Here is a 26,301-nt window from a genome sequence, read left to right on the forward strand (position 1 = left end):
CAAATCCACAGGATCTCAGCACATGTTTGATCCCAGCCCATGTTTGATCCCAGCCCATATTTGATCCCAGTCCATGTTTGATCCCAGCCCCTGTTTGAGCCCAGCCCCTGTTTGAGCCCAGTCTGGGTGGTCCTGCACGCACTCCTAGGGTCTGGAATTCCAGTTCCCAGCCAGGAAAAAATGCTCCTGCCCTTGAACTTCCTTCCTATCCTCTCAACAAATTAAAATAAAATTATAAATCAATAAATTACACATCATGAAATAAAATAAAAATGAAATATAATAATTTCAACTCTTCCTTACAATACTCCAATAATTATTCAAGCCAAAACAACTATTACTGTAACATTACCAATACATATAAATAAACACATTATATACCAAGAAATACCTTTTGAAAGTTTTAATTCAATATTAATCTACTTTAGATAAAAAATATCTAAAACAACTAACATACAATCTAACACACCTTACTAAAACAATTCCTATTACAAATATGCTAATCACAAAACCAAACACCATCATAATTTCTCATACATTTTAACCAAACTAATAAACTTTAACAACACCCTCGAGTACTCTAAACCAATTAAAATTACTTTTAAAAATTTAATTGCGGGTGGGTGGTTTTATTTGGATATTGGTTTTGGGTTGTTTGGGTTGGATGATTTAAAGAATGGGATTTTTACAGGAATTTAATCATCTGAGAAGGAGGCATTCTGCAAACAGAGCTGACTGAGAATGAACGGGACAGAAATCAGTAAGGGCTTCCCTTACCGGTGCCTCCGTTGGTGTCGGGTCAAGTGAGAGCGCTGTGAGAAGCTCTTCCCACACTGGGGACACTCGTAGGGCCTCTCCCCGGTGTGGATGCGCCGGTGGGTGATGAGGGTGGAGTTGTGCCTGAATCCCTTCCCGCAGTCAGGGCAGCAGAAGGGCCTCTGCTCTGTGTGAATCCGATAGTGCAGGAAGAGATGGGACCTGATCCGAAACCTCTTCCTGCATTGATCACACTCGTAGGGCCTCTCCTCGGTGTGGATCGTCTGGTGGACAATCAGGTGGGAACGCTGCCTGAAGCTCTTCCCACAATCCCCACACTCAAAGGGCCGTTCCCCAGTGTGGATCCTCTGGTGCTTGATCAGGATGGAGCTCTGGCTGAAGCTCTTCCCACACTCCTCACACTCGTGGGGCCTCTCCCCAGTGTGGATGCGCCGGTGCCTGACAAGATGGGCGTTTCGCCTAAAGCCCTGCCCGCAGTCGGGGCAGCGGAAGGGCCTCTCCTCTGTGTGCGTGCGCTGGTGCACGAGGAGACTGGAGCTGGTCTTAAACCTCTTCCTGCACTGATCACACTGATAGGGCCTCTCCCCAGTGTGGGTCCTCTGGTGCGTGATCAGCTCTGAGTTCCACCTGAAGCTCTTCCCACACTCCATGCACGTGTGGGGCTTCTTCCCATCATGGGGCTGCTCAGGGAGCACCAGCTCCGAGCTCTGGCTCCATCTCCGGCCACCTTCCCGGCCCAGGCTGGGTCTTTCCCCCTCAGATCGCTGCCATCTGCCTTTGCAGCCCCTCCTCGTGCGGCATCTCCGGGCCTTTTCCTCCCCGTTGCCTTCCTGCGCCGTGGAGCCGCTCCAAACGGCCTCTGCCACGAGCTTCTGCCCCGGGGATTTGTCCTCCCTGCTCTCCAGCCTCAGCTCCTGCTCTGGGGGAGGAAGGACAAGCAGAGGATGGCATTTGCCTCCGGGCCACAGGCAAGGGCAAGGAGATGCCCCAGGGCGTCCCCGGCACAGGGGCTGTGCTGCAGCCAGGCCGTGCTGGGCTGGGAGATGGAGCAGGACACAGGGGCAAAGGGGCACTGACTTCCTCCTCACCTGCCTGCGTGTCCCGGGGCATCTTCCTCTTCCTCACAGCCTCCCAGGGCTTGGCAATGGGAAATCCTGGTTTGGGGAAAACAAGGGATGAGCAGATGGAGTTAGAAGGTCCCTCTGCCCAAGTCCAGCTCTACAAGTCACCGGCCAGCTGGGCTCCAGAAAAACCTCCCAGACACCAAGATTCGGCCCTGGAAAAGCCTCCCAGGAGTTCCCTGGTCTCTGTACCCTCCGCTCTAGGGTTCAGGGGTTCCCTGCTGTCCCAGCTGCTGGGGTCACGCTTGGATTGGGGGTCCCCCTTCTCCTGGGTGCCTGCCCTGCCCAGGCTGCTGGCAGTTCCAGCAATCCCAAAAGCTCCCCCCTCTCCGCTCTCCCCATGCAGGGATGCCGGGGCTTTCTGGGCTCCCTTTTGGGCTCCCTTCTCCCCTCACTCTCTGCTTTGGGCTGCAGGGGCTCCAAGGAGTCCCCCCTGCCCCTCTCCGGGCTCTTGAGGCTCCCGCCAGTGGCGCCGCTCCCCCCTCTCTGGGCTCCCCACTTTGGGCTCCTGGCGGACACAGGGCTCTGCTCCTCCAGGCTGCCTCTGCCGGCAGCCGCCACCGGCACCCCCCAATGTCCCCCCAAGGGGCCTTTCCCGCTCAGCCTTGGACTGCTGCATTCTCCAAACATCCCCCAAAAAACCCAACTGGGAGCAACTGGGAGTGACTGGCTGCATGCTGGGGGTGACTGGAAACAACTGGGCTTATACTGGGATCAACTGGGATCATGCTGGAGATGACTGGGATCATCCTGGCAGTCAGTGCCACTACTCTGAGGCTGACTGGGAGTGCTTGGCAGCAAATGGGATCCTACTGGAACAAACTGGGACTGACTGGGAACATGCTGCAGGGAACTGGGCTACACTGGGAGTGACTGGAACGACAAGTGAGGGTGCAAGAGAGCAACTGGAACCACGTGGAGCACAACTGGTTCATACTGGCAGCGACTGGGAGCACACTGGGCTCACATTTGGATCACACTGGGAGGGACTGGACTGACACTGGGAGGATCTGAGAGTGACTGGGAACACACCCTGCACATCATCCCCCACACTGGGCCTGACTGGGAGCAACTGGGAGCACACTGGGAGCAAATGGCATCAGACTGGGACTGACTGGCTTGATCCAGGAAGCAACTGGAGCCATGCTGGAGGCAGCTGGGACCATACTGGGAGAGACTGGAAGCAACGGGGATTATACTGGGAACACACTGGGAGGGCTGGCATGTGACTGGGATCAAACTGGAGCTTCCTGGGATCATCCTGTGGTTGAAACCGAGTGACTGGGATCACACTTTGGGCTACTGGGAGCAGCTGAGAGAAACTGGGATCATGCTGCAAGCAAACTGGAGGAACTGGGAAGGACTGGATGCACGCTGGAGGACACTGGGATATTCTGGGCATGACTGGGGGATCACACTGGGATCACTGACACCTTACTGGGGCCACTGGCAGTGCCTGGAAATGACTGCAGACATGCTGGGGGCAACTGGCATATACTGGGAGTGTCTGTGACCATCCTGGGGGGACTGGAACCTCCCTGGGAACAACTGGGACCATGCTGGGGAGAACTGGGACCACCCTGGGGGCAACTGGGAGTGAGTGGGACCATGCTGGGAGGGACTGGGATCATCTGGGGAGTGTCTGGGACTATAGCAGGGGCAACTGGGTTCAACTGGGACCATACTGGGAGGGTCTGTAACCATAGTGGAGAGATGGAACCACACTGGGAACAGCTGGGCCCTTGCTGAGAGCAACTGGAATCACACTGGGGGTGACAGGAATCATGCTGGCATTGACTGGGAGTGGTTATGAGCAACTGGAATTGTGCTGAAAGCAACTGGGAAGAAGTGGGAATCACTGGGAAGAAGCTGCAGCAACTGGGATAAACTGGGAGTCACTGGGATCACACTGGAGGCTACTGGGGTCATGCTGGCAATGACAGAGCAACTGGGATCACACTGGGAGTGGCTACAATCAGACTGGGATTACAGTGGTGTGACCATGCTGGCAGCCAACTGGGGACATCTTTAGAGGAACTGGGAGCAACTGGGGGCAAGTGAACCACGCTGAGATAACTGGGAGTGCCTGGCAATGACTGCAAGAATGTTCAGGGCAACTGGGATGTACTGGGAGTGTCTGAGACCATACAGGTGGTGACTGGGACCAGACTGGGAGCGACTGGGAATGTGCTGGGGGAACTGGGAACATGCTGAGGGCAAGTTGATGACTGGGGACCTACAGGGAGAGACTGGGATCCTACTAGGAGCGACTAGGAATATGCAAGGGGAGAATTGGGAGAACAGGGAACACACTGGATGAAAGCGGGAGGGACTGGGAGCATCTGGGACCTTGCTGGGAGCAAACTGCATCATCATGGGGAGTGACTGCGAGGGACTGGGCTCATACTGGGAGTGCCGAAGAAACTGGAAGTACACGGGGGGGCCAACTGGGCACATACTGGGAGCAGCCACTCCCGGCCCCAGGACACCCCAAAAACACCTCCTGGGGACCCCCTGTGTCCCCCCGAGGCCCATCTGCGGCTCGGCTTTGCAGCCCTGCCAGCTCCAAACATCCCCCCAAAAAACCCCAAAGCCAGGCACCCCCCGGCAGATTTGGGCCCAGCTCCCCCTGCCCGGGCACCTGCGGCACGGGGGGCGATGCTCCCGGGGCTGCGGCCACTTCAGGCAGCGCCAGAGGCACCAGATTCCTTCTGTCCCCTTCTCCTGCTCTTCCTGCTGCCGCTCGGCCTCTTCCTCCCTCCCTCCTCCTCCTCCCCGTTCCCCAAGGCCCAACCCTGAGGGGAAAGGGGCCAAGGAAAGGGCGGGAACCGTGAGGGGAAAGGGCCGGGGCCAAGGGGACGCGCGGCTCCAAAAGGGCCCGGTTTGGCTTGAAATCACCCAAAAGGGCCTCAAATGCAGCTGAAATTAGCCAGCTGTGGCCTAAAGTCAGCCAAAGAGGATTTAAATTATCCAAGGGGTCGAAAATCCATCCAAAGGGGCATAGAATTGCCCAAACTGGTTTACACCTCCCTCAAAATGGCCTAAAATCACCCTTAAATCTCCAAAATGTGCCTAAAATCCACGCTGCACGTACCTGCTTCAGCTTCAAATCTCCCAAATGAGCCTCAAATTCATCCGGTTTTGCCAGAAATCACCTAAGTTGACCTAAAATCACCCACACGTGCCTGAAACCAACACAAGAGATCCTAAGGTCATCCTAAATGACTTTGTTTGGTGTAAAGTCTCCCAAAGAAGCAAAAAAATTACTCAAATGAGCCCAAAATCACCAAAACCAGAGACCTAAAATCACTTACCTGGGATTAAATTCACCCACATGGGTGTAATATCATCCAAAGGGATCCCAAATCCCACCTCAACCCCACCAGATTGGGCCGAAAATCAGCCAAAGGGGCCTCAAATGCCCCCGCACAGGCTGGGGATCCATGGCGGGAGCTGAAGCCCAGCCTAAAGCTGCCCCGCCCGGCCCAAAATGCCCCCGAGGGGCCGAGCCTGAGGCCGAGCCCGGCAGCGGCTCCGCGCTCGCTCCGGGCAGTTTTGGCCGCGGCCCCGGACGGGCCCGGGCGGGACTGGGAGGGAGCAGGGAGGGCTCGGCAGGGCTCGGCCATTTGGGGCTCGCTTGGCCTCGGGCCGTTGTGCTGGGAGTTGAGGGGCAGTCGCTGCGGGCTGTGCACACAATGATTGCCTTTGGGGCAGCTGGGCAATTTCGGGGGGTTGTGGATTCTGGGGGGCTCTATTGGTGCTTTGAGGGGGGGGTGTTTTTCTGGGAGAGTTTGGAGGTTTATTAATGTTTTTGGTTTCTTTTTTAAATTCGGGGGGTTTTACTGGGATTTTGTGGGGATTTTGTGGGAATCTCTGGAATTTTTAGGGGGGTTTTATTGGAATTTCTGGGGGATTTTGGGAGCTTTACTGGAATTTTCCAGGTGTTTAAATGGATTCTTTTGAGGTCTAGGTTGTTTGAGGAATTTTTGGGGTTTTTTTTTGTGGAATTTTTTGGGTTTGTGGGTGTTGCCAGGATTTCTTTGGGTCTTGGGAGGATTTGTGGAGCTTCTTGGGGGTTTGGGGACATTTATGGGGGATTTGTGAGGTTTAATTGGGATTTTGGGGAGTTTGTTGGGATTTCAAGAGATTTTGTGGGCTTTTATTTGGATTCTAGGATGTCCTAATGGGATTCTGTGAGATTTAATTGGGATTTCATGGGTTTTATTTGACTTTTGGGGCTTTTAAGGAGATCTTGGGGCCTCTCAGCCCTTCCCTACACCCAGGTATAAACCCAAAGCCTGCCCCCAAAATTCCACTAAAACCCCACAAATCCCCTAAACATCCCAATGAAACCCTCCAAAACCCCAGAGAATCCCACAAAATCCCAGTGGAACTCACCAAAATTTAAAAAGAACTCCCAAAAATTTCAATGAATTCCCCCTCAAAAAAAACCAAAAAAACAAACAAAAACCAATCCCAATAAAATCGCTCAAAAACCAAAACGCCCCAAATTAACAAAAGTCCCCAAAATTGTGTAACCCCCCAAAAAAAACCCAATAAATCTCTCCAAACACCCCAATAGTTCCCCCTAAACTCCAAACAAAATTCTCCAAAGCCCAAAAAAGCCGCCCCAAAATCCCCAAAAACCCGCCCCAAACCCCAGAATCCCCCCACGCTCCCTGGGGCCGTCCTGGCTCAGGGGCACCGGCCGGTGGAACAGGAGCCGCTTCAGGGGGCCCTCGGAGCTTTTTGGGGAGGGGGCACCATGGGAGACCCCCAAAAACGGGGGAGGGGGAACGCCTGTTGTGCTCCCTCTCCCTGAAACCCCCAGACCCCGGTTCAGGGTGGGCCTGGGACCCCCCCGGGACCCCCAAATCTCCCCCAGGACCCCTCCAGGAACCTCAAACCTCCCAGACTCCACCTAAGGTTGGCCCAGGACCACCCCGGCCCCCCAAACCCCCTCCTCCAATTACCCTTAGACCCCCCAGTTCCCCGCAAAATTGACCCCAGACCTACTTGAGACTCCCCAAATCCCATCAGACTGCCCCAAATCCCCCTCAGACCCCTCAATCCCCCCAAACCCAATAAAATCCCCTCAGACTCCCCTAAATGCCCCCCAGACCCACCTCAGAAACCTCCAGATCCCCTCAGAAACCCCCAGATCCCCTCAGAAACCCCCTCAGTTCCTCTCGCAATCCCCCCAAAATCCCCTCAGACCACCTCAATTCCCCTCAGATTGCCCTAAACCCACCTGAGAACGCTCCAGACCCTCTCAAGCTTCCCCCAAAGCTCCCTAGAGCCCCCTCACTCTCCCCCAAACCCACCGCACACCCCCTATTCCCTGTCACAGCCCCCCAGGTTCCCCCGGCCCCACCTCAGCTCCGCCTCAGCAGCTCTGACCTCAACATCTCCCGCCTCCGCCGCGCGCGCGGGCTCCCCCAGCCAATCCCTGCGCCGCGCCCCGAACCAACCAATCACCGCGCCGCACTTCCCCAAACCACCCAATCACCGCGCGGCTCCCCTCAGCAACGCCCGCCTCCGCCGCGCCGCTGCAGCCAATCAGAGGCGAGCCGCAGGCGGCGCCCCTCGGCCGCCGGGGCCGGGCCCCCGGGGGGTCTGGGGAGGGGCCGGGGGCGCTGAGGCGGCACCGGGGGCCGGGAGGGGTCTGGAGCGGGGCTCTGGGAGGGGTCGGGGGGGTTTGGGGAGGGGTCGTAGGGAGCTCTTTGGGGGGTCTGGGGGAGGGGTTTTGGGGGGCCTGGAGTGTCCTGGGCCGGGTTTGGGAGGGGCTGGGGGGTCCTGGAAGGGTCCTGGGGGGATCTGGGGAGGGGCCTTGGGAAGGGTCTGGGGGGGTCTCAGGGGACAGCCTGGGCTGGGCCCGATTGGGGTCTGGGGGCTCTCAGGGGGTTCCTGGGGGGACTTTGGGTGTCCTGGGCCAACCTTGGGGGGCTCTGGGGGGGTTTGGGAGTTCCTGGAGGGGTCCCGGGGGGTCCCAGGCCCACCCTGAACCGGGGTCTGGGGGTTTCGTGGGGAGGGGGCACAACAGGGGTTCCCCCTCCCCCATTTTTGAGGGTCTCCCATGGTGCCCCCTCCCCAAAAAGCTCCGAGGGCCCCCTGAAGCGGCTCCTGTTCCACCGGCCGGTGCCCCTGAGCCAGGACGGCCCCAGGGAGCGTGGGGGGATTCTGGGGGGATTTCTTTGGGATTGGATTTTGTGGGGATTTTGGGAGAGTTTTGGGGGATTCTGGGGTGGCTTTTTTGGGTTTTGGGGAATTTTGTTGTTTAGGGTGGAATTATTTGGTTTTTAGGGAGAATTACTGGGTTTTGGGGGGGTTTTGTGGATTTGGGGAATTTTGGAATTTGAGGGATTTTATTGGGATTTTGCAGGGGGTTTGGTTTTTTCAGGGGATTCATTGAAATTTTGGGGAGTTTTTTAATTTCAGTGTGTTTCACTGGTATTTTGTGGGATTCTCTGGGCTTTTGGAGTATCTTACTGTAATTTTTAGAGTCTTTTTGGGGTTTTAGTGGAATTTTGGGGGACCTTGGGTGGTGTGAGGGGGCTTTGGGTTTATACCTGGGTGTAGGGAAGGGCTGAGAGGCCCCAAGATCTCCTTAAAAGCCCCAAAGTCAAATAAAACCCATGAAATCCCAATTAAATCTCACAGAATCCCATTAGGACATCCTAGAATCCCAATAAAAGCCCACAAAATCTCTTGAAATCCCAACAAACTCTCCAAAATCCCAAATAAACCTCACAAATCCCCCATAAATGTCCCCAAACCCTCCAGAAGCTCCACAAATCCTCCCAAGACCCAAAGAAATCCTGGCAACACCCACAAAACCCAAAAACATCCACAAAAAAACCCCCAAAAATTCCTCAAACAACCTAGACCTCAAAAGAATCCATCTAAACACCTGGAAAATTCCAGTAAGGCTCCCAAAATCCCCCAGAAATTCCAATAAAACCACCTTAAAAATTCCAGAGATTCCCACAAAATCCCCACAGAATCCCAGTAAAACCCCCCGAATTTAAAAAAGAAACCAAAAACATTAATAAACCTCCAAACTCTCCCAGAAAAACACCCCCCCTCAAAGCACCAATAGAGCCCCCCAGAATCCACAACCCCCCGAAATTGCCCAGCTGCCCCAAAGGCAATCATTGTCTGCACAGCCCGCAGCGACTGCCCCTCAACTCCCAGCACAACGGCCCGAGGCCAAGCGAGCCCCAAATGGCCGAGCCCTGCCGAGCCCTCCCTGCTCCCTCCCAGTCCCGCCCGGGCCCGTCCGGGGCCGCGGCCAAAACTGCCCGGAGCGAGCGCGGAGGGCCCGGAGCGAGCGCGGAGCCGCTGCCGGGCTCGGCCTCAGGCTCGGCCCCTCGGGGGCATTTTGGGCCGGGCGGGGCAGCTTTAGGCTGGGCTTCAGCTCCCGCCAGGGATCCCCAGCCTGTGCGGGGGCATTTGAGGCCCCTTTGGCTGAATTTCGGCCCAATCTGGTGGGGTTGAGGCGGGATTTGGGATCCCTTTGGATGATATTACACCCATGTGAGTGAATTTAATCCTGGGTGAGTGATTTTAGGTCTCTGGTTTTGGTGATTTTGGGCTCATTTGAGTAGATTTTTTGCTTCTTTGGGTAACTCTACCTCAAACCAAGTCATTTAGGATGACTTTAGGTCCTCTTGTGTTGGTTTCAGGCACGTGTGGGTGATTTTAGGTCAACTGCGGTGATTTCTGGCAGAACCAGATGAATTTGAGGCTCATTCGGGGGATTTGAGGCTGAAGCAGGTACGTGCAGCGTGGATTTTAGGAGCATTTTGGAGATTTAAGGGTGATTTTAGGCCATTGTGAGGGAGGTGTAAACCAGTTTGGGCAATTCTAGGCCCCTTTGGTTGGATTTTCGACCCCTTGGATAATTTAAATCCTCTTTGGCTGGTTTTCGGCCACAGCTGGCTAATTTCAGCTGCATTTGAGGCCCTTTTGGGTGATTTAGAGCCAAACCGGGCCCTTTTGGAGCCGCGCGTCCCCTTGGCCCCGGCCCTTTCCCCTCACGGTTCCCGCCCTTTCCTTGGCCCCTTTCCCCTCAGGGTTGGGCCTTGGGGAACGGGGAGGAGGAGGAGGGAGGGAGGAAGAGGCCGAGCGGCAGCAGGAAGAGCAGGAGAAGGGGACAGAAGGAATCTGGTGCCTCTGGCGCTGCCTGAAGTGGCCGCAGCCCCGGGAGCATCGCCCCCCGTGCCGCAGGTGCCCGGGCAGGGGGAGCTGGGCCCAAATCTGCCAGGGGGTGCCTGGCTTTGGGGTTTTTTGGGGGGGATGTTTGGAGCTGGCAGGGCTGCAAAGCCGAGCCACAGATGGGCCTCGGGGGGACACGGGGGGTCCCCGGGAGGTGTTTTTGGGGTGTCCTGGGGCCGGGAGTGGCTGCTCCCAGTATGAGCCCAGTTGGCCCCCCCGTGTGCCCCAGTTTCTTCGGCACACCCAAGATGAGCCCAGTCCCTCCCAGTCATTCCCAGTGATGATGCCATTTGCTCCCAGCAAGGTCCCCGTTGCTCCCACTTCCTCCCGCTTTGATCCCATGTGTTCCCAGTTCTCCCAATTCTCCCCTAACATAGTCCTTGTCACTCCCAGTATGATCCCAGTCTCTCCCAGCTGGTCCCCAGTCACTCCCACTTGCCCACAGCGTGTTCCCGGTTCCACCAGCACATTCCCAGTCACTCCCAGTCTGGTCCCCGTCTCCACCCGTATGGTCTCAGACACTCCCAGTTTTTCCCAGTTGCCTCCAGCATGATCCCAGTTTCTCCACTTGTGGTCTCAGTCCTCTCAACATGGTTCCAGTACCTCCAAGTTTATCCCAGTTGATCCCAATGTGTTCACATTTTCCTCCCAGCATGGGGCCAGTAGTTCCCAGTAACCCCCAGTCAGGTTCCTTTCACATCCACTGTAATCCCAGTATGATTGCAGCCACTCCAGTATGATCCCAGTCACTTGCAGTCTAATCCCAGTTGCTCCCAGAACCTCACAGTATGATCCCAGTGCCCCCAGGTCTATCCCAGTTGCTCCCAGCATGGGCCCAGCTGTTCCCAGTGTGGTTCCATCACTCCACTGTGGTTACAGACCCTCCCAGTATGGTCCCAGTTGAACCCAGTTACCCCTGCTATAGTCCCAGTCCCTCCCAGCATGGTCCCACTCACTCCCAGTTGCCCCCAGGGTGGTCCCAGTTCTCCCCAGCATGGTCCCAGCTGTTCCCAGTGTGGTTCCAGTCCCCCCAGGATGGTCACAGACACTCCCAGTATATCCCAGTTGCCCCCAGCATGTCTGCAGTCATTTCCAGGCACTGCCAATGGCCCCAGTAAGGTGTCAGTTATCCCAGTGTGATCCCCCAGTCATGCCCAGAATATCCCAGTTGCCGCCAGCATGCATCCAGTCCTTCCCAGTTGCTCCAGTTTGCTTGCAGCATGATCCCAGTTTCTCTCAGCTGATCCCAGTAGCCCAAAGTGTGATCCCAGTTGCTCGGTTTCAACCCCAGGATGATCCCAGGAAGCTCCAGTTTGATCCCAGTCACATGCCAGCCCTCCCAGTGTGGTCCCAGTATAATGCCAGTTGCTTCCAGTCTCTCCCAGTGTGGTCCCAGCTGCCTCCAGCATGGTTCCAGTTGCTTCCTGGATGAAGCCAGTCAGTCCCAGTATGATGCCATTTGGTCCCAGTGTGCTCCCAGTTGCTCCCAGTCAGGCCCAGTGTGGGGGATGATGTGCAGGGTGTGTTCCCAGTCACTCTCAGATCCTCCCAGTGTCACTCCAGTCCCTCCCAGTGTGATCCAAATGTGAGCCCAGTGTGCTCCCAGTCGCTGCCAGTATGAACCAGTTGTGCTCCACATGGTTCCAGTTGCTCTCTTGCACCCTCACTGTCCTTCCAGTCACTCCCAGTGTAGCCCAGTTCCCTGCAGCATGTTCCCAGTCAGTCCCAGTTTGTTCCAGTAGGATCCCATTTGCTGCCAAGCACTCCCAGTCAGCCTCAGAGTAGTGGCACTGACTGCCAGGATGATCCCAGTCACCTCCAGCATGATCCCAGTTGATCCCAGTATAAGCCCAGTTGTTTCCAGTCACCCCCAGCATGCAGCCAGTCACTCCCAGTCACTCCCAGTTGCTCCTGGCATGATCCCAGTTGCTCACAGCTGCTCCCGGTAACTCTCAGCATAATCCCAGTCACTCCCAGTATATCCCATTTGCCCCTCCCATGGTCTCAATTGCCCCCATAGGCTCCTGCTCACTCTCAATATGATCCCAGTCTGATGTCGGCACAAACCTAGTCCAGTCCCAGTCACTCCCAGTATGATCCCAGTTTGATGTCAGCACAAACCCAGTGCAGCCCAGTCCCTCGCAGTGCTGCCAGTGCTGGGGTCCCGCAGCCCTCTGTGCGTTCCCCGCTGCCAGAGGTGCCGAGAGGAGCCCCAAGGGCTGGCAGTGCCCGGGCAGGGTCCCCAGCCTGGCCCAGTTTGGATGTGCAGCCCCCAGTTTTCCCAGTTTGCCTCTCCTCTTGCCCGGGCCGGGTTCCCCCGCCCGCAGCGGCTGCGAGCAGCCGAGAGCCCCGCGCTGCCCGTGCCGAGCTGTGCCGGCTCCATCGCCGCTCCTGGCGCGGCTGCGAGGGCTCCGGGAACGGGGCAGCGAGGGTGTGGCTGCTGCTGGGGAGGAGGAGGAGGGAGGGAAGGGAGGGATGAAGGAGGAGAAGGAGGTGGGGTTAGGGAGGAGGACAAGGAGAAGGGATGCAAGGGGAGGGAGAGAAGAAGGAGGTCGGGATAAGACAGAGGAGGCGGAGGAGGGGGGACGGAAGAGGAAGAGTGGGAGGAAGAGGAGGGGCAAAGGCGGATCAAAGAAAGCAGAAGGAACCACGCGGTTGAGCCCTCCCTGAATTCGCAGCCCCCAGCTGTGGGATCATCGCCCCCCATCCCGCAGGTGAGCGGGCAGGGGGAGCTCGGCCCAGATATCGCGGGGGGCCCCTGGGTTGGGTTTTTGGGGGATGTTTGGAGAATGCAGCAGTCCAAGGCTGAGCGGGAAAGGCCCCTTGAGGGGACATTGGGGGTGCCGGTGGCGGCTGCCGGCAGAGGCAGCCTGGAGGAGCAGAGCCCTGTGTCCGCCAGGAGCCCAAAGTGGGGAGCCCAGAGAGGGGGGAGCGGTGCCATTGGCGGGAGCCTCAAGAGCCCGGAGAGGGGCAGGGGGGACTCCTTGGAGCCCCTGCAGCCCAAAGCAGAGAGTGAGGGGAGAAGGGAGCCCAAAAGGGAGCCCAGAAAGCCCCGGCATCCCTGCATGGGGAGAGCGGAGAGGAGGGAGCTTTTGGGATTGCTGGGACTGCCAGCAGCCTGGGCAGGGCGGGCACCCAGGAGAAGGGGGACCCCCAATCCAAGCGTGACCCCAGCAGCTGGGACAGGGGGAACCCCTGAACCCTAGAGCGGAGGGTACAGAGACCAGGGAACTCCTGGGAGGCTTTTCCAGGGCCGAATCTTGGTGTTTAATAAAAATCTTGGGAGGTTTTATTGGCCCCACATGCCTCGTGATCTCTAGAGCTGGACTTGGGCAGGGGGACCTTCAAACTCAGTGTGCTCATCCCTTGTTTTCCCCAAACCAGGATTTCCCATTGCCAGGCCCTGGGAGGCTGTGAGGAAGAGGAAGATGTCCCAGGAGCCGCTGGCAGGTGAGGAGGAAGTCAGTGCCCCTTTGCCCCTGTGTCCTGCTCCATCTCCCAGCCCAGCACGGCCCCGGCTGCAGCACAGCCCCTGTGCCAGGGACGCCCTGGGGCATCTCCTTGCCCTTGCCTGTGGCCCGGAGGCAAATGCCATCCTCTGCTTGTCCTTCCTCCCCCAGAGCAGGAGCTGAGGCTGGAGAGCAGGGAGGACAAATGCCCGGGGCAGAAGCTCGTGGCAGAGGCCGTTTGAAGCAGCTCCACGGCGCAGGAAGGCAACGGGGAGGAAAAGGCCCAGAGATGCCGCACGAGGAGGGGCTGCAAAGGCAGATGGCGGCGATCTGAGGGGGAAAGACCCAGCCTGGGCCGGGAAGGCGGCCGGAGATGGAGCCAGAGCTCGGAGCTGGTGCTCCATGAGCAGCCCCATGATGGGGAGAAGCCCCACACGTGCGTGGAGTGTGGGAAGAGCTTCAGGTGGAACTCCGAGCTGATCCTGCACCAGAGGATCCACACTGGGGAGAGGCCCTACGAGTGTGATCAGTGCAGGAAGAGGTTTCCCACCAGCTCTGGTCTAGTCAGGCACCAGCGCACGCACACAGAGGAGAGGCCCTTCCGCTGCCCTGACTGCGGGCAGGGCTTCAGGCACAACGCCCATCTTGTCGTGCACCGGCGCATCCACACTGGAGAGAGGCCCCACGAGTGTGAGGAGTGTGGGAAGAGCTTCAGCCAGAGCTCCACCCTGATCCTGCACCAGAGGACCCACACTGGGGAACAGCCCTATAAGTGTGGGGAATGTGGGAAGAGCTTCAGCCAGTGTTCTACCCTGATCCAGCATCAGAGGACCTACACTGGGGAGAGGCCCTACGAGTGTGATCAGTGCAGGAAGAGGTTTCGGATCAGCTCCCATCTCTTCCAGCACTATCGCATTCACTCAGAGGAGAGGCCCTTCTGCTGCCCCGACTGCGGGAAGGGATTCAGGCGCAACTGCAACCTCATCAGGCACCGGCGCATCCACACCGGGGAGAGGCCCTACGAGTGTCCCCAGTGTGGGAAGAGCTTCTCCAGGAGCTCTCACTTGACCCGACACCAACAGAGGCACCGGTAGGGGAAGCCCTGCGAGTGCCCCGAGTGCGGGAAGAGCTTCGTGCGCTGCTCCAGCTCCATCCCCCACTGGAGGAGCCACGCTGGGCACAGCCCTGGTGACCCACATTCCCTGTGATCCATGCTGGAAACACACCTGCCTGCTTCTCTTGGTTTGGCCTTAATTTGTTTCTCTTCTCCATCTCTTTGCCCTCCAAAAGCCAAGAGGGATCCATCTGTCACCTCAAAACCACTCAATCCCACTGAAAACAACTGAATTTTAACCCATGAAGGCTCAGTCCCACCTCAAGTTGCTTCTTCCCTCCTCAAAAAACCTCAATCCCACACCAAACTCAGTCCCTTCCACAGCCACCAGGGTGGGATGGGGTTGGGAGGGGATTGGGAGCAGTGGGATCCCAGTTTGGAGCAGGGGTGGGGATTGTGTGGGGCTGGCTGGGTGGGATGGGTTTGACAGCAAATAAAACTTTGAGAGTTTCTGATTTCTGTCCCGTTCATTCTCAGTCAGCTCTGTTTGCAGAGTGCCGCCTTCTCAGCTGATGAAATTCCTATAAAATCCCATTTTTTAAATCATCCAACCCAAACAATCCAAAAACCAATATCCAAATAAAACCACACACCCACTTTTTTTTTAATAATTTTTAATTTTTTAGAGTACTCAAGGTTGTTGGTAAAGCTTAGTGGTTTGGTTAAAATATATGACCAATTATAGTGGTGTTTGGTTTTGTGTTTAGTGTATTTGTGATATGAATTATTTTACTAGCGTGTGTTAAATTGTATGTTTGGTTTTTTTAATATTTTTTCCAAAGTATATTGGTTATTGAGTTAAAACTTTCAAAGGGTATTTCCTGTTATATAATTTGTTTCTTTACATGTATTGGTAATGTTACAGTAATAGTTGTTGTTTTGGCTTGAATCATTATTGGAGCATTGTAAGGAAGAGTTGAAATTATTATATTTCATTTTTATTCTAGTTTTTTTCATTCTAAGTATAATTTATTTAATTAAAATGTTATTGTAATTTGTTGAGAGGATAGGAAGGAAGTTCAAGGGCTGGGAACTGGAATTCCAGACCCTGGGAGTGTGTGCAGGACTACCCAGAGTGGGATCAAACATGGGCTGGGATCAAACGGGCTGGGGGCACATGGGATGGGACCGAACAGATCAGGACGGCACAGACTGGGATAAACTGGGCTGGGATTGTATGGACTGGGACGGCACAGCCTGGGATGGCACAGCCTGGAATCAGTGGGACTGAGAAAAAGCATTGGCTGCCGTTGGCTCCTTTGGCTCCCATCCACGGTGGTTTATTTGCCCAATTATCCAATCAAAAATAAACCAAACAAAATTAAATGTAACAGCAATTTTCATTAAGTAGTTTAGTATATATAAAATTGAATACACTCAAAATATTGACAATATGATGTGGTTAAAATTAGGGATAATTTGGTTCTGATAATAGCGCAGAAGCACACAAAACAAAACAACAATAACCGCACGGGGTACGGAGCGCGGGGCTTTTGGACCCCCGCCACCTCACCTACGAGCCTGCCGAGCCAAAATCCCCCTTTTCATGCGCTATGTCATCACCATCTCCTCCCATTTTCCATGTGTCACATCTGTGTCACCACCCTCATCATCACCTTTACCACGCAAGCTCCACCATCCTTTTAGGGGGTCGCACACTCTTTGGGGGCCGTCTTGGAGGAAGGGCTCTCTTCTTCCTCGTGTCCTTCATTTCCCCTTTTGGGGTACACACACGCACCAAGTGTGAGCCAAAGCTGGTATAATATAAGCCAATATTATGTTCCAATGTTAAAGCAATGAATCTCATATAATTAACATTTTCCTAGTGTCCAACCCAATTCTCCTCTCTTCCAGATAAATTTAGTAATAGTTATCTCTTGCTTCTTCCTGCTCTGAACATCTGCAGGAAAAGGGGGGACCCCTCCTCCCCCTTCCTTTCTTGGCATTTACCTTTGAACTGTTTTATTATTTCCAAATATGTATTACTGTATCAATATTGATTACTGTTTCAATTTTGTCAGCAGCAATCACACCTACTTTTCACATTGCTAAATACGTACCGATTTTTTATATAAATATAAAATTAGGTAATAAAACTGAAACAACTATTTTTACAAATAAGAAATAAATACAATAAATATATTTCATTAAAATACTAAAAATAAATAATAAAATACATTAATTTTTTTGATATTTTGTGATGTAAGTCCCAGGTGGATGATGTCAGACATGGTGAGGCTGGGGATGAGGAGCAGGTTGTCCAAACAGGGTCAGCCTGCAAGGGTCTCATTCTTCTCTGTGCCCAGACCTCCTAAGGAGGCATTCAGCATCAAGATCACTCAGGGAAAGCTTCAGTTACCTTTTTTCTGAACTGAAAAATTAAAAAAAATACTCCTGTGATTAAAAAGGTAAAAATCATCAGGTGCACTTTGAAATCTTCCTCCTGAACAGAACTCCAAACTGACTCCAATCACCACACAAGCCCTGGAGCCTTGAAGACAATGGAAGGGAGACAAAGAGCCCCCGAGGGCTTTCTGTATTTTCATGGTCCCCACGGTGGATTTGGGGCTGAGTCCAGGAGCCTCAGGCACTGAGAGAAGGCTGAAGAAGCTGCTCAAGGAGTCAGCAGCAGAACCCCAAGGCCCTTGGAGCACCCCTGGGCCCCAGGGAGGGCAGGGAGTGCCACAGGCTCCCCAGGGACTGGTGGGAGCAGATCCTCGAGGCCAGGACTGCAGGGAGCCGAAGGCTCTGAGCGGGGAACTGCAAAGCTGAGCAGGGCCTGGGCTGGCTGGGGGAAGCAGAAAGGCCAAGCCCTGAGCCCAGCCTGGGCCAGCAGGGCCTGTCCCTCACGGGGGGCTCGGGGCTGCTCGTGGGGCAGGGGATGTGAGGGGCAGCAAGGACAAATGTCACAAACCTGTGTGACACTGCAGATCCTCATGGACCCCAGGGGCCAGTGTGACCCTGTGGAAGTTGTGGAACCAAGGGATCATTGTGGCACTGTTGGGCCCATGGAACCCAGGGGCCAGTGTGACCCTGTGGGGCCTCATGGACACAAGAGGCCATTGTGAGCCTGCGGGGCTGTAACACCCCTGAACACTGAAATGCTGGGGGCAACCAAAGGTTCCTTGACTCGACTGTGGTGCACAGGAGAAACACCAGAGTGAGGGTGAAAAAGATGCCTCTCCCATAGGTCTTTGCAAACACTTGTAGATTTATGTAAGGTAATGACAGTCCAGTGGCCCCTTGGCCTGATTACCCGAGTTGAGCCTTTATCTCCCATATCCGGTTAACCCCTGGAATGTTCTCTTCTCCCGTGCTCCCATTGGCCCCATTTTGGTGCATTCCCCGCCCCTGTTGCCCTGTTGGTTGACCTGCCCTTATTCCTGCCTCTGCACCATTTTCTCCTGTATCCATTGGGCTCTGCCCTTCGGCTCACTGTTGTCTTCGTCCCTGAACCCTCTTCAGCACCGTACCCCACTCCTGTCTCTCCATAAACCCAGTTGCTGGAGATCACATGAAGACCCATCCCTGCCTCTTCCTGTCAGCATCATTTTTAGTAGCAGGCTCTGGGCTTGGAAACGCAGGACACTCCAGGAACAGTGGCAGCTCCTGTGCTGCTACACACTTCAACAGAAAATACTTTCCATGGCATTAACTTCATTAACACAGCCCATCTAACCTGGAAACCTTTAAACCCTTAAGATGTGAAGTTACCCAAAAGCGCTCCAGGTAAAAAGGATTTAAAGGTGAAGAAAGAAAGAGAGACAGGAAGACAGAAGAGATACAGAAAGACACAGGTTTGGCTATAACTGCCAGGGGTGCAGCGCAGGCGAGCCACAAACCCCAAACCAAGGCAGGGCCCAGGCCACGGGCTGAGCGCGGCTCCGCCCGGGACTCTATGGGCCCGCCCCTTAGGCAGGACTGCTGGCTGCTTGGCCAATCAGAGTCAGGGCTGGTACCAACCCTGGTGTGTGATTGGTTGGGAGATTGCCCAACCCGACCCGGGTTAACCTGCCCATGGGCTGGGACTGATTGGCCAATCAGAGCTGGGTTAGCACCGCCCCTGCAGTGTGATTGACAGCTCTGCCAATCAGAGATGGTTAGCACTGCCCCTGCACTGTGATTGACAGCTCTGCCAATCAGAGATGGTTAGCACCGCCCCTACAGTGTGATTGACAGCTCTGCCAATCAGAGATGGTTAGCACCGCCCCTGCAGTGTGATTGACAGCTCTGCCAATCAGAGATGGTTAGCACCGCCCCTGCAGTGTGATTGACAGCTCTGCCAGGCCAGGGCCGGGGGTGGGGCTCTCCCCACCACAAACCAAGGCCTGATGCACCCCGGCCCCACACGGGCATGGCGAGCATCCCAAGGTGTCTGGGGACATGGATCTCATCCGGCCTCTGATAGCCACCACGATGACACTGGGGAACCTCATGGAGCCATGGGCCAGTTGTGACAATGCAGTCCAAGGACACCGTGATGACACTGGGAACCTCACGGAACCAAGGGGCCATTGTGACACTGTGGTTCCTCATGGAATCAAGGAGACCATTGTGACACACGGAGGCCCCAAGGAACCAAGGGTCCATGGTGACCCTGAGGAGCCCGTTGTGTCACAGAGGAGCCATTGTGACACAGCAAGGTCACATGGAGCCAAGGGGCCATTGTGACACATCAGGGCTTTGTGGAACCATGAAGCCATGGTGACATTGCAAGGCTTCATAGAAGCACAGAGCCGTTGTGACAGTACAGAAGCAAGGGGAACATTGTGAAACTCCAGGGCCTCATGGAACCAAGGAGACCATTGGGGCACCATGGGGCTCCACAAATCCAAGGGAGCATGGAACAGGTCTGTCTGTCTGGACCTCCTGGGGCCCAGGAGTGTTCTGGCTGACCTTGGCATGTCGAGGGCTGCTTCTCATTGGCCCCTGAAGCACTGGGGCTCTGGGCTCTCCTTCCTATGGGAGAGAACTGTCCTGCTCCTCCAGGGGCCCATGGCCAGAACTGGGATTCCTTCTCCAAATTTCCTAATAGGCAAAGATTGTTCCCAGACAAAAGCTGTCAGGACTGACAAGTCTGGCTGGCCTTGGCTTCCTGAGTGTTGTATTGTGTTCTGTAAATTCTGATAAGGTGTATGTTATAATTTGGATTGTCCCACTTTCCCCCCTTTTCTCTGGGTTAATATGGTTCCACTCAGGTTGTCTCCTCCCGCTTGGCTTCTGTCAGTTCGCTGTCTCCTCCTCAGTTACCCTAGTTACACGTGTATCCCTTGCTATGTTCCCTCCCCGGTAGCCTGTCCATCCCTCAGCAACCCATCCTCTCCATCCAAAAACTTCTTCCTGGGGCATCGAGTGATTGGTTCAGAGGCCAGGGCCCCTCCCCAAGTTACTTCTCATAGGTTCTCCAATGGTGTCGTTCTTCCTTTTTCCACTCCCCCCTGTTTTGCTATTGGGTGGAGGGTTGGCTCCACCCAGGTCTCCACCTGCCTTTATAAGTTGTTGTCAGCCCTTTCCCAGGGTTTTTGACACTTGGGATTCCCTGGGTTTGTCTTCCCAACAATAAACCTGGTTGCACCCACAGTTGGAGTGCGCTTCTTCTCTTCTGCCTTTGCAGCCCAAAGTCCTGGTGAGGCTCTGAGCCTTGGGCGCCCTCTCTGCAAGGTGCAAAGCGGAGAGAGAGCCCCCCTGCTGCAGCTCGCCAGCCGGAGCCAGCTGGGGCTGTCCAGATTGGACAGCCAAACCTGAGGGCTGGCCCTCAACTGCCTCTGAAACACTGGGGCTCTGGGCTTTCCTTCCTGATAAAAAGAACTCTTCTTCCTGTCCAGGAGCCCACAGCCAAAACTGAGATTCCACCTCCAAAATGCCCAATGACTGTGGCCAAAATTGGGATTCCACCTCCAAAACTCCGTACATCCAAGGGTTGCTCCCAAGGGAAAGCTGCCAGGACAGACGGGTCTGGCTGTCCTTGGCATCCTGGGGGCTGCCTCTCCCCTGCTGCCCAAACACTGGGACTCGCTGCTTTCCTTCCTATGGAAAAGAACCGTCCTTCTTATCTATGCAGAAACCACCAAAATTGGGGTTCCACCTCCCAAATTCCCCATATCCAAGGGCTGCTTTCAGACAAAAGCTACCAGGACAGAGAGGTCTGGCTGGCCCAGGCCTCTGATGGCCGCCTTCCATCTGCCCCTGAAACACCACCGGTGTTCCGTGCTTTCCTTCCCATGGAAAAGAACCATCCTTCTCCTCCGGGTGTCCACGTCTGAAATTGGGATTCCAGCTCCCAAATTCCCTGAATCCAAGGATTGCTGCCAGGCAAAATCGGCCAGTACCATCAAGGCTGGCTGGCCTTGGCCTCTGGTGGCTGCCCCTGCAACACTGGGGCTGGGTTCTTTCCTTCCCATGGAGATCCCTGTGACATTGTGGGGACCTCCTGGAACCAAGGGGATCCTTGTGGCACCTCTGGAGCCCATGGAACCAAGGGGATCCCTGTGGCACCTCTGGAGCCCATGGAACCAAGGGGCCATGGTGACACAGCGGGGCTTCATGGACCCAGAGACCAGTATGGCTCTGTGGGGCCTGATGGAACCATGGAGACCATTCCCACCCTTCAGGGCCTTGAGTCACCAAGGGGCCATTATGACACCTCAGGGCCTCATGGCAGCAAGGGACCATTGGGACACTGTGAGGCCCCATGGAAGCCAGGGAAGATGGACCAGGTCTGGCTGGCTTGGCCTCCCAGGGGCCACCTGACAGGTCTGGCTGATCTTGGGATGTCAAGGGCTGCCTCTCATCAGCTCCTGGAGCACTGGGGCTCTGTGCTTTCCTTGCTATGGGAAAGAACCATCCCTCTTTTCTGATGGTCATTGCCAAAATTGTTAGTCTGCCTGAAAAATTTCCTCTATGTGAGGGTATCTCTCAGGAAAAACCTGCCAGCTCTGGCTGGCCTTGGCCTCTGGTGGTCACCTCACATCTGCCCCTGAAACAGTGGGGCTCTGTCCCTTCCTTCCTATGGAAAAGCACTGGCCTTGTTGTCCAGGGACAATGGCTAAAATTAGAACTGGCCTCCCAAATTCTGTCTATCCAAGGATTGCTCCCAGACAAAAGTAGCCAGGACAGACAGCTTGGGCTGGCCCGGTCTAATGCCGCCGGCTGGGCTACGGGGTGTACGCAGGAGCTGCACTAAAGCCGGATAGCTCAGCTCTAAGGAGAGCCAGTCTGCCCGAGCTCTAGCAGCGCCTCCGGCCTGCGCCTTAGCAAGCCTTCAGTGATATTCAGCTTTAGTGATTTTCAGCTCATGAGTGATTTCAGCTCTTGGGCTTGCTGGGCTCGGCTGGGGCATGCAGCAGGCATTGGGTAGACGTGGGAAAAGAGAGGAGAGCTCTGTATGAGGTTCCAAGAAGATGTCTTTATTGGTCTTCTTTGTAGCTCTTCCACAAAGGGTCTCGAAGGTCTCAGGGACAGCGACTCTAGTGAGCCGTGCAGGAACAGGGGTTTATATAGGGCAAAGGAGGATTGAGAATTGTCCAATGGTAAGGGTTAAAGGAAAGTGACCTATAGCCTTACAGAGAGATAAGCAAGGGTCCGAGAGCGGGAGAGAGGGGCTTCTATGGTTCAGTCGTCATGACTCAGCATTTTGCCTGTCCTAGGCCTCTGAACGCCAAGGCAGGTTTTGCAAGGCCTGCGCCTGCTACACCTGTCCTCTGGCAATTTCCTTAGACTAGGGGCTGAATGTTTTCATTTGGAAACACCTTGGAGAGGGCCCAGAGATCTCCCAGGGGGTGTTTGGAGGCCTTGGGCACATGAGCACTGTATAGGGAGAAAGGAGCTCAGTGCTCAGTGGGGTGGAGGCTGAGGACAGTGGAGGAGACCCATGAGAGTGTTTAAAGAGCCATTTCAGAGATGGGGGATCCTTTTGACATAGTGGAAAACAGCCAGAGGGAGAAAGAGTTAATGCCAAGTGCCGCTGGGGAGGCCCAAACTGGGCACCAGGAGAAAGGAATTTCCCTGCCAGGGCAGGGCTGGGGTGCAACACGTCCCCAGAAGGAGCCCGGAGCAGCCCAAGGCTTTGTGTGGGCAGGCAGAGGCAGCAGGAGGCAGAGCTGTCAGCAGAGGAAGGGGCCGGCGAGGTAGGGCAGCCGGGGGGTGACGACAGCCTGCAGGGACAGAGGCCAGGGCAGGGACACCGTGGGACAGCCTGGGCTGCACAGGGCACAGGGATGGGCAGCAGCTGCAGGGCCCTGGCAGAGCCAACTCCTGCAGCACTTTGGCCACGGCTGCTGGCCCTGGGCCTGAGGCCACGAGGGGACAAGTGACCATTGCAGCCCTGGGGCCTCAGTGCCTCCTTGGCCCTGCTCAGCAGCCTGGCAGGGGCCGCCCCACGGTCCTGCCCTTGGCATTGCCCATCCCCACATGCCAGTGCCCATCCCGGGAAGAGCCCTGAGCCAGGAGGGAGGGACAGCATCTGCCTGGCCAGGGGCTGGGGCTCAGGCCTTGGCCCTTTGCATTCCTGAAACACATCCCCACCATTTCCCTCATCCAAGCCCTGGCAATCAGAGCAGCTGAGGAATGGAGTCACAGCCAATTGATTTCCAGGCAATCAGTGCCCGGCGCGGCTCTGACTCATCAGTGTCCAGGCGGGCCCGCAGCGCCCAGCCCTCCCCCCCGCCAGCAGAATTTGGGCAGGGGGAGGTGACCCTGGCCATGGGCATGGGGCGTGCGGGGGCAGCTGGGGCCGCACTGGGGGCACCTGTGCCGCTGGGAGCCCCCCCGGCCGCGGGGACAGCGGGGGGCGCGCTGAGAAGGGCGCCGGGGGCCCCAAATTAAACCAAGGGAGGGTCGGTGTGGAGAGTTTTGTGGACAGTTGGCTAGCTGAACGAGGCCATTTAGACGCAATACCCTTGGTTAAGCAAGGAGACAGGTAAAGGAGCCAGCAGTCAGTGTCCATATAAGGCAAGGACACTGTGCCCTTGCTGCAACAGTAGAAAAGGGAGGGAAGATAGTCAGCAGAAATCAGCTAGAAATATGAAGAAAAGCAGAAAAATCATAACAGTATCACTACAAGAATGCAGAAGTAGGTGTAGTCGGCTGATAAGTAACTAACCAATAATGAGCTCGCCTTTTGCAATATGTATTAGCCTTATTAATACCAATATAAATATGCGTGTCTATCAATAAAGTTTGAGGCTTGTTGTTCATCATCGGATGTGCAAGTCTTCCTTTATCCGTCAAATGGTGACCCCGACGTGATAGGAAACGCCCGCCACGGACGGATGAAGTAGGGTTGGGTTCCTATCGCAGGGGGAACGGTACAAACAGACCGGCCACAGGTTTGCGGTCTGTGGTCCCCAGGAGCTGTATAGACAGTCCTGGCCATACGTGCTGCCGGAGCCTGGGAAACCTGCAACAGCGCTGACGAAAAAAGGTATGGAGAGGCAAGCAGCATATGATTTATTCACTGCCTTTTTACAGAGAAGGCAAGTAAAGGAAATAGATTTGCATAAGGAATTGCCAGGATTGTTAGCTTATGGATATGAAAAGGGGTTTTTTCAGAATCCACATACAGTGCATGAGCTATCAGAATGGCGTAAATTTGGGGATAAGTTGTGGGAGGCTACGTTGGAAGATGATAAAACAGCGAAAAAGTTAGGGAAGTTATGGAAGGTCATGCATAATGAGCTTTTACAGTATCAGGCAGAAAAGAAGGCAGCGGAGCAAGCATCGGTCGCTCAAGATAGAAATAGGAACTATGATAAGGACTGGTTTCAGTCTACTCTGTTACCTCCTGCCGTTAATAGTGTTGTCCTGCCCCCCCCCACCGCCTCCTGCTTCCAATGCGGGAGCCTCCGGTGAGCCATCAGCACCCCCCGAATCACTAACACCCCCGAAGGGGTCACAGTCCTGCCGTAAGCCACCTATAAATTCACCCCCGTCAGGTGATGAGCCGATTCCTGGGGCGAGAAGCGACCTAGCGGAGGCCATTGCCAGGGAACGGAGGGAGGCATGGGCGGCGCTGGCCAAGGACTGTTTGGATAAGGGGGACAGAGGGTTAATGGAGTCAGCCTCAGCGCTGGCATTCCCGGCAGTTTTTCAACCGGTTGCGGGGGGAGGAATGCAAGTAACAATCACTGCTCTTGACTGGAAATTACTATCACAGCTTAGAGTGACTGTTAGCCAGTTTGGAGTGACGAGCGAGCCGGTGAAGCAAATGCTAGATTACATTTGGGGTACGCAGATACTTTTGCCTGCTGATTGTAGAGGGATAGTGAGATTGATTTTTACACAACATCAGCAACTGCTGTTCAATGCGCACTGGCAAGCGCTGGTTAATGAGTGCGTAGCCACACCAAGACAGCAAGGGGATCCTTTACATGGTGTGACAGCAGATGAATTGATGGGGTTGGGTGCGTTTCTTCGCACAGAGGTGCAGGCATTGATAGGACTGGATAAGTGTAGAGAGGCTATGAGGTTGGTGAGGCAGGCTATAGAGCAAGTGAAGGAGCCGGGTGGTGTACCAATGTATATGGGGATTAAGCAAGGACGAGATGAAGCATTTGGCACGTTTATAGATAGAGCTGCACCTGCTATAGAAAAAGCAGGGGTGCCGGAGTTTATGCGAAGTGCACTGCTAAAACAATGTGCCCTTCAGAATTGTAATCAATCCACAAGAAACGTATTAGGCACCCTAGGGGCAAACTGGTCCATAGAGGAAGCATTAGAGAGGATGGCCCAAATCCCTGTTGGGACCCAGGCATTTTTGGTGGATGCTATTAAACAATTGGGGGTGGGCCTTCAGGAGCAAGCGAAAGCCTCTCAGAATCAGGTGTTAGCTGCTCTTGCACCTCTCCGAGTCTCCACAGCCGTAACCCCAGCACCGAGCCAGTCGGACACCCACAACACCGCTGTCAATACCTGTAAGACTCTGCCCAAAATTGCTTTCTCATCTGCCTCACGATCGTCGTGGAAAAACACTGAGACCACCAAAAGAGGATCCTACATCCTGGTTTGGTGGGGGCCTGCCAAGGCCCCGGGACTGGAACTTGAGTTATTGTTCACAGGTGCGTTTGTCCACCTCATGCTACACTGCTCCCAGTGAAAGGACAAGGAGCATCTTGACCTTCCTTCGCCTGCCTTGCTCTGTAACAATGGCCTGGAGTTTTCCACCCCCAAGCCTGGCTGGACTCTCTTCTGGAATTACCCTTTGGTGGTCTCCACAGAAGACTCTACAACCACCGTGGCAGATGGACTGAGATGGGAGAAACCACTCCCTCTAAGACTGAGACATGAAATCCCTATGTGGACAAGACTCTTTTTCTCCTCAAGGACTGAAACCTGTAATCTGGGGGGAGGAGGGCAGTGTGTGTGGGGAGAACAGCTAACCGAACTGATCATGTTTGCCTGCAGGCAGTGAACCAGGAAAACAATAGCTCTCCCCACTGTTGAGATCACAAGACTATTGTGCTCTTTCCCCCCTCCTTCCCAACTTTTAACATAAAAGGCCCCTCAAGTCAGCTAGCCTTTTGAAGATCTTCCCCAACGTGAAGGCGACTCCTCGACTGGACATCGACTGGACTTCGAAGAATTGCATCGCCTCTATGTTGGTAGATATACCTACTCTGTCTTTCCT

General features: G+C 55.0%; 2 protein-coding genes across 2 annotated transcripts in view; one reads left to right on the top strand and one right to left on the bottom strand.

The window, feature by feature from the left end:
* Positions 1 to 26,301, bottom strand: part of LOC119696487 — a 1,710,157-nt gene that overhangs the window by 322,855 nt on the left and 1,361,001 nt on the right. The window contains 1 exon segment of the mRNA XM_038126215.1: positions 781 to 1,494. Within this exon segment, the coding sequence (XP_037982143.1) occupies positions 781 to 1,494 (714 nt within the window).
* The window catches only part of LOC119696488, a 1,499,846-nt gene that overhangs the window by 295,435 nt on the left and 1,178,110 nt on the right, over positions 1 to 26,301 (top strand). Inside the window, 1 exon segment of the mRNA XM_038126216.1 lies at positions 13,928 to 14,746. Coding sequence (XP_037982144.1) covers positions 13,928 to 14,746 — 819 coding nt within the window.

Source organism: Motacilla alba, unplaced genomic scaffold (genome assembly GCF_015832195.1).
Source record: "Motacilla alba alba isolate MOTALB_02 unplaced genomic scaffold, Motacilla_alba_V1.0_pri HiC_scaffold_31, whole genome shotgun sequence".
Classification (NCBI taxonomy): Eukaryota; Metazoa; Chordata; class Aves; order Passeriformes; family Motacillidae; genus Motacilla; species Motacilla alba.